This window comes from Seriola lalandi, unplaced genomic scaffold (assembly GCF_002814215.2).
Source record: "Seriola lalandi dorsalis isolate HSWRI2012SDOR001 ecotype SW California unplaced genomic scaffold, Sedor1 jcf7180002054606, whole genome shotgun sequence".
Lineage (NCBI taxonomy): Eukaryota > Metazoa > Chordata > Actinopteri > Carangiformes > Carangidae > Seriola > Seriola lalandi.
In genome coordinates, this window is record NW_019525159.1 from 1,501,624 (window position 1) to 1,510,260 (window position 8,637).

An 8,637-nucleotide genomic window follows, 5' to 3' on the forward strand; every position below is an offset into this window, starting at 1 on the left:
GAATAGCAAATAATGTCTTCCACTCGTGTGAAATAACCCAACTCCTCCTTCTTGAAGGGAAGAAATCATCCTATTCACTATCTAGACTAAATGTTTTTTTATATATACATTAATGCCACAATTTAACAAAGCACTGTATTTCATTGATCTTTAACATTTTAATATGTTTTTATACTTTGAAGCAATTTGGTTAAGTCAACTTGCACACACTTTATCTTACTTGACATAGGTACATTACAGTAATCTACCCCAGTTAACTTCATTAAAGGTTTATTTTTGTCAGTTACTGTATGCTACTGTACCATTGAGTGGTATAACAGTGGAAAGGGTCAAATGTTTTTCAACATTTTATTCAAGTGCATTTACACAAAATTAAAACACAGTTCAACAATGCATTTTTACAGAGATGAATGAAAACCAAAGGTCTTCTGGGAAAAAAAATGAACAAAAACCATGGTATGCTGTGGAAGATTTGCCAGCATTGGTGCTTTCCATCTGACCACTGTTAATGCCTCTATCCATTTTTTTTCCTTCTCTCTTTGTAGGTCTGTGATGCAGTGGCTCAACAGGGTTCAGTCCTTCCTCTACTGCAATGAGAATGGGTTCTGGGGAACCTTCCTGGAGAGCCAAAGGACATGCGTGTGCCACACAGGTGTCACCCTGTGCCAACGACCCATCCCTTGTGTCATAGGTGGCAACAACAGCTGTGCCATGTGCAGCCTCGCCAACATCTCACAATGCGGCTCCTGCAACAAGGGCTACAAGTTGTACCGTGGTCGCTGTGAGCCCCAGAATGTGGACTCAGAACGTAGTGAGCAGTTCATCAGCTTTGAAACTGATCTGGACTTTCAGGACCTGGAACTCAAATACCTGTTACAGAAAATGGATTCCCGACTGTACATTCATACTACTTTCATCAGTAATGAGATCCGCCTAGAGACATTCTTTGACCCTCGATGGCGTAAGCGCATGTCCCTGACTCTCAAAAGTAACAAAAACCGGATGGACTACCTTCACATGATTATCGGTCTATCAATGAAGATCTGCCAGATGCGAAACAGCAGTATCGACCCCATGTTTTTTGTTTACGTCAACCCATTCAGTGGTAGTCACTCAGAAGGTTGGAGCATGCCCTTTGGTGAACATGGTTACCCACGCTGGGAAAAAGTACGACTGCAGAACTCCCAGTGCTTCAACTGGACTCTCCTGCTTGGCAACCGGTGGAAGACCTTCTTCGAGACCGTGCACATCTACCTGCGTAGCCGTGCTAAGATCCCGACCGGCCTACGCAATGACACAGGACAGGGCCCAGTGGACCTTGCAGACCCTAACAAGCGCCAGATCTATATAAAAATATCTGATATCCAAGTGTTCGGCTACAGCCTGCGCTTTAATGCCGACCTGCTCCGTAGTGCTGTGCAGCAGGTTAACCAGTCGTACACTCAAGGAACTCAGTTCTACTCATCCTCATCTGTTATGCTCCTGCTACTGGACATTAGGGATCGGATTAACCGCCTAGCCCCTCCATCTGCACCTGGCAAACCCCAGCTGGACCTCTTCTCTTGTATGCTAAAGCATAGGCTCAAGCTCAACAACAGCGAAATGATTCGAGTTAATCATGCCTTGGACATGTACAGCACAGAGATACTAAAACAATCAGATCACCTGACTGCTAAACTCTGCTGAACATAATAACATTAAAACAAGAGAGCAAACTAAACACAAACAACCCAACAAATGAACTATAAGGGGATATTAATCTTAATTTTGTTTTCTCTTTTTCATTTTTGGACCTTTTCTGCCTTTTGATGTAATATTAACTTTGTAAGCAGAATTCTTAAAGAGAAAAAGGAAAAAGGCAGTGATGAAAAGCATTTCAGGCGGATAACGAAGATTAATGGAACCACTATAAGGACTGTATCATATTTGTCCCAGCATGTCTGTCATTCCCTTAAAGAACTTAAAAGAGAGAGAAAGAAAAAAAAAAGAAATATTAAATCTATGTACTGGTGAAAAAGAGGCCTTGATTTTACTCTGAGGGATCAAAGGTTATATCTGAAACTGCCATTCTTTACTGAGAAAAAAACATTTTTAAAGGAATAATGACATAACACAAGGGCAGACCAGATATCCTTTTATTTCAGCTAATGTGCAAAATATTTCAGACATAATGGACAGTTTAATATTAAAGATGTTTATACATTGTAAGGATTAAATAGCCCTAGAGAATAAGTAGTCAACACATTACTTATAGACTCTTTATTACATTTCAAACCCACAGTGAATCTGCATTGCTCTTTGTGAGTTATGAGGCACTCTGTCATTGTTCTGAAACATAAGGCACACAGCAGGGCAGTAATGGATAGTCATGTCAAATAACAAAAGCCAGCTGTTTATATATACATATATATGTGAGTGAATGTGTGTGTATGTGAGTGTGCAAGTGTGCACATACCTTTTTTTGGCTTGATGCTTATTGCTGTTCGTTAAATGAATGTGTCATTTGAGATTGACTCCAGTCTAAGCTGAATCTTGCATTTGGAGCGCTTCTTCCCGTGTTTGAAATTCAAGCTGTGTTTTTCACAAGGCAGTACCTCCTGGTGCGTGAGTGCAATATTGTGGTCTGAAGATTTAACAATCAATGCTATTTTGTACAGCTTTGCAAAATGTACATGTTGTGACTGCTGATTTGTGGAGCTTTTCAGCACCAAGAGCAAAATGTAAACATTCATCGTTCGGGCACATTTGCAAGACAACTTAAAGCCATACACTTCCCTGAGGTAGACATAAGTAAGACATAAAGTTCATCCCTGTTTCACTTAGAACTTACTTCATAACATGGAAAAGAATTGTCCCATTTGTGTGTTTTTTTGTTTTATTCTCTCAGTTGATTTCAGATAAGAACACAGCAAAAAGGCAGATGACAAGAGAGGGCATATTTATGTTGGATACGAATTGTGTTGAAAGCCATTGAATTTCGATGTTGTGTCACAGGAAAAAAAAAAAAAAAAAGAAGAAGAAGAAATGGTTATATTAAAGCTTAAAATACCTTTTTGGCAGTGAGTAATCTGTAAGCTTTTATGCCCACATGTAAAAATGTCTGTTTTTCTTTCCAGATATGAAATTTTAACTTTTTGTTTGCATGTTGCTGGAAACACCAACACAGCTGCAACTTGTTTAAGACCCTCAATCATCAAAGTTAAATATGAAACACTACCTACAGTGTCTATTTTTGGTCACTCTTTATTTGGGTAATCCGATGCTGAAACATTGATATTACCGATTACTTTTTGTAGGTCCAGTCCATTACTTGCATGTTCATTAACAAGAAAGGCAAGGTCCCCCATGTTGTACAACTTAACTGTCTCAGCCATACATGGGTTTAAAAAAGAAAAAGAAAAAAAAAGAAGAAAAAAAGAGGCGACTTAATATTTTCCGCCATGTCACTCAAACACCATCCCAGTGTAAAAGCTGCCAGCCCGGTTGCAAGCTTTTAGAATGACATCTAAAAACTCATACTTTTCCAGTTTTTCTTCTTGTTTTCTTTGTGTCTGTTGGTCTCTCGATGTTGCTATAGTTCGGTTGCTTTGGTATTGTTTGTTTAATTTTTGTGTACTTTTAAGTAATTGCTGTCTTACATTGTGATAAGATTACTTGCAGGGTTAGCTGTAAACAGAGATATGTAATATATCTCAGGATAACAATTGTGGGCTGTGACATAAATGTGTGTGTTTGTGGGAGGGGGGGCAACAACGAAACTGGAAACCAGCTTTGGAATTCCTCAAAGGATTCAACACCTCTTGAATACAGTGGCCAAAGTTGGGGCAACAATTGAAACAACAAATTGCAGCAGCTCTGGAACAAAACTTTAGGGACATACAGTGGCTTAGTTAAGTATTCAGACCCCTTCACTTTTTGCACACTTTATTGTGTCATAGATTTAATTTTAAATGGATAAAATTGCCATTTCTGCTGATCAGTCTACACTCAATAACCCAAAGTCAAAATATGCTTTTACACATTTTTGTGAATCGATTTAAAGCTAAAAACAGAAATCTCTCACTTATAAAGTATTGAGACTTTTTGCTGTGGAACAGCAAATCATCAGGTGCATCTTGTTCACTATGCTTGAGATGTGTTTAGGACTTGATTGGAGTCCACCTGTGGCAAATTGAGTTGGAAATAGTTAAGAAAGCCACACACAGGGTCCCACAATTCGCACTGCGTGTCAGGACACAAACCATGAACTCCAAGGAATTCTCAGTAGATCTTCTTGATAAAACAGTGGTGAGGCAAGTTCTGAGCGTTCCCAGGAGCACAGTGGCCTCAGTAATTGTGAAATGGAAGAGGATTGGAACCACCAGGACTCTTCCTAGAGTTGCTCCCCCAGCTAAACTGAATAACAGGGCAAGAAGGACCTTGGTCAAGGGAGGTGACCAAGAACCCAAAGGTCACTCTAACAGAGCATCTCCTCTGTAGAACCTGCCTGAAGGATGTCCAACTCACAATCAGGCCTTTATTGTAGAGTTGCTACATGGAAGCTTCTTTGAGTAAAAGGCTTATGACACCCTATGTGATGAAACAAAAGTTTTTGGTCTGAAATCCAAGTACCATGTCTGGTGAAGACCAGGCACTGCTCATCATCTGGCTCATACCATCCTCCAGACAGTGGCAGGGACAGGGAAGCCAGGTCAGAAGGATGAATACAGCCAAATACAGTGAGGTCCTTGAAGAAAATGTGGTGTAGTGTACAGGTGAGGTGACAGTTCAGCTGTCAGCACAACTAAGCATACAGCCAAGACAACACTGGAGTGGCTTCAGGACAATTCTCTGACTGTCAGTGAGAGGCCAAACCAAAGCCCCAGACTTAAGCTTCATAGAAAATCTGTTTGGAGACCTGAAGATGGCAGTTCAGATGCGTCCCATCCAGTCTGATGGCACTTAAGAGGATCTGCCGGGAAGAATGGGATAAACTGCTCAAATCTAGGTGTGCAAAGCTTGTAGAGACTGGAAGCTGTTAATTGCTACCACAGGGGCTTCCACAAAGTACAGAATCATGGGTCTGAATACTTTTGTAAAGAACCGACTTACAAACAGACAGATTTTTGTGATTATGGGTTATTGAGTGTAGATCGATGAGTGAAATTGCAATTTTATCCATTTAGCGTTAAATCTGCAGTATAATAAAGAGTAGAAAAAATTCACTACATCCGCAATCACAACTTTAATAGTTGTCTCTCGATGTGCATTCTGGACATGGTGTAGGCAAACGGAATCATGTCTGGCTTTGTGTGACAATGATTGTCCTTATAGTTTATTTTACTGTTGTCAGTCTTTTAACACTTGAGAGGTGCTTTATAAATAACAACTTAGTCACTTATTTATTATGTAACAATAATGTATCACTCCAAAATCTAATGGATTTCAGGTGATTCAATTGTCTTGATTTCCATTGTATGTTACTGCATATGTGGTGGCCAGTTTAGGATGACTAAGGCTCAGCTTGTCAGGCTCAGCTCTATGTTATTAAATTGATCTCACCGTACACAGTTTTCATCAGTCTTTATCTTTGTCAGATTAATAGCTCAATACCTCTGAAGCTGCTTTTCAAAGAGTGAGCAGTCATCACTGGTATGATATTGTGTGCGAAAGGATGACAGCGCTGGCCTGAAGTAAACAGCAGCAGCGAGGAAAGAGGGGCGCCCGGACGGGTGGATTGAATTTGAATGTACTGTATCGTGACTAGTGCATCTCTTGGGGTGTAGAAGGCAGCTGTGGCCGCAGAGTCGCATCCTGCTGCTGCCGAGGCAAACGCCAACTTCTCTAGAGGGCAGCCGTTTCAAAGATCCGTGGTATTGATGAAGTTTGTCAGGCTCAGTTTTGAGCTTATTTGCTTGCTCGTGCTAATATTGTAGTGCTTTTACAGTTTTGCAGATATGTTAGCATCCATTGCTAACATTTGCATGCCATGACAGTATCTCATAATGGATTTGCTTAAGCTGATGTAGAGCTAATTCTGACATACTGGTGCTAAACCTAGATGGCCACAATCCTGTAATCAATAGAGATGCAGTAAATACGAGAATTGATTGTTCAGCATCAACATTGGAGTATCCAAATGAATTGTTACCTTATTAGTATTATTAGTATTATTAGTATTATTATTTTCATTATTAATATTATTATTATTAAGTGCCTGTTATCTATCCCTTTAACATGTTTAGAGCTGGAGAAAACATTTAGATGTTACACAGAAGAGTGACACTGAATTCGCTTCAGAATTGAAGACCATACATGATCAAAAACACACTTTTCATCTCCTCCTGAGGACTAAGCTTCAAGGAGGTTTGTGCATGTGGGGAATGCAACCACCAGACAGAGACAAAGGATGACTTGAAGTTATGGTGGCTATTTTTTTGTCCCCTGTTGTACAATATATCTGTAAATATTAACTCTGTTACAGTAACAATGCTCTGCTACAGTAACGATATTATAAAAATATAACAGTATTGAAAGGGAATACAAAGACTACTTCAAAAAAAAGCCCTCTATTTGAGTACACTAGCACAAAGTACAGGGCACCCATGTCTTATGTATCTAATTAGATTCATGACAATTTATGACTGTTTTTATATTGTCAAAACATACTGTACATTACAATTTAGTTTTGAGCCACTTGCAAGGTCCATAAAACAAGCACATTTACTCGTATGGCATTATGCTACCACAGTGTTGCTTACATGTATCCATTACTATGTCTGAAGATTTTTACACCTAATACCTTGCCTATGTACTTTTTTGCTGTTCTGTTGGGATCATTATATCAGCTTATTTCAAATGAATGTTTCATATTATAATCTATTTCTCATTAAAAGGCTATATTTAATAAGAAGAGCAAGGCTTGTTTGTACCATTTCCCTTTTATAGGAACTACAAGAGTATGTAGCACACAACAAAGCAGTACATACTCTGTGTAGACAAATCCTAAGAGCGAACTAATTTTAGTGTCCTGGTCAATGTATGACAAAATACCTTCTCTTAACGAGAGTCTGTGGTTCTATAGGAGATTCTCACCATGAGCATTATCCTGTCTCTGATGTTTGCTGATAACAAAGATTTCTTCCTCTGGCCAACCAGTTCTTTTTGTGACTTCACATTTTATTGTTTGCTGCCTGCAAGGAAAGAACTAATGCTCGGGCTCAAGGATTCAAACCAAGTAAGTCAGGGGCATTTATCACCACCAGATTTGGTATCATACAGACCTAATAGTTCTGTCCATCCTTTCATCCACTTCATCATTTCCTGTTTTTGTCTTTGTACTCAAGTGGCTAAAAGCAGCGCTGGCCACCAGCATCAGAGCAGAAGTCCAATGTGTATACATCCAAACTATGGGCCCATGGTGAAATGTGAGCGATTTGTAAGCCATTTCCTGACACTTGCAACACCATGGGCTGTGTGGATGGAATTCAGAACACTGAGCTGTTGTTGCATTATTTTTGGCGGCCATTTTATGAAAAATAAATACACATGACATATATTGTACAAACAAAGATCCAGTGGTACATACATTTTAAGTGTTGATGGCATCATTAAAAACATCTAAGTTCTTTTAATGGAAGTGTCATTGTTGAAACCACATCAACACAATACTTACGTGTTAATACTGGGTGTGTTTAGACCAGGCATGTCCAAAGTCTGGCCCGGGGGCCAATTGTGGCCCGTGTTCAAATTTTCACCGGCCCGCAGCCTCTGTCATAAAATCAATAATATGCGGCTCGCCAGCACTGTTGACCACAGTATAAAATACACGCGTACAAAAAAAGCTATTTTACATTTCACCAGAAGATAGTAGACCTGTGGCCGCACTCTCGCCGCCGTGACCCTTGTGTGATCCTTTCAGCCCATTTCTGACATGGTGACTGTAACTAAAAAAAGAAAAGTTGACAGCGAGGGCCGCCGCTTCCAGGACAAGTGGAAATCGGAGTATTATTCTACTGAATTACGAAGCAGTCGGCACCAACAGCTCCCTCTTGTCAACTTCTACTAGAGATTCAAACATTTGCTAAGAAAATGCTGAGCTTGTTTGGCTCGACATACTTGTGCGAGAAGACATTCTCGGTTATGAACATTAACAAGAGCCGCGTGAGGACGAGACTAAGTGACTCTCACCTGCGTGACGTCTTGCGCATCAAAACCACTGTTTTTGAGCCAGACCTGGACTAGGCCTACATACTGCAGTGGAGATCTCAGTATCACCCTTCACATTAGTGCAGGCAAGATATGTGTTTAGTCCTCTGAGGTGAATAAATTCTAAAATCTCAGTGAATTGATTTTTTTGTGATGATCAAGACCACAGTTTTGAATATGCACGTACCACTGTTTTAAATTTAGAAGTTTACAGTGAGCATTTAATAGTGAACAATATGTAATGTTTCAAATGAACCTAGATATGTTTCATCTTCCCAAAAGTTTTTTTTCCAGACAGGCTTTTTCTTCATTTTATGTGGTCTTCAAATATGAAAGGCAGAGTGATTTTGGCAAAAACTTGAAAATGAAAAAAAAAATGAAGTATGCCATTTGCAATAAAAATTTCATAAAATAGTTAATTTGTATTTAATGTTAATGGTTCAAAGAATG

The 8,637-nt window shown here is 39.5% G+C and overlaps 1 protein-coding gene across 1 annotated transcript in view; it reads left to right on the forward strand.

Moving 5' to 3' along the window:
- brinp1 (bone morphogenetic protein/retinoic acid inducible neural-specific 1) overlaps positions 1 to 6,892 on the forward strand; it is a 112,670-nt gene extending 105,778 nt beyond the window's left edge. The window contains exon 8 of the mRNA XM_023419611.2: positions 546 to 6,892. Within this exon, the coding sequence (XP_023275379.1) occupies positions 546 to 1,686 (1,141 nt within the window). The 3' untranslated portion in view covers positions 1,687 to 6,892. The remainder of the gene's footprint in view (positions 1 to 545) is intronic.
- Positions 6,893 to 8,637: the final 1,745 nt, after the last annotated feature.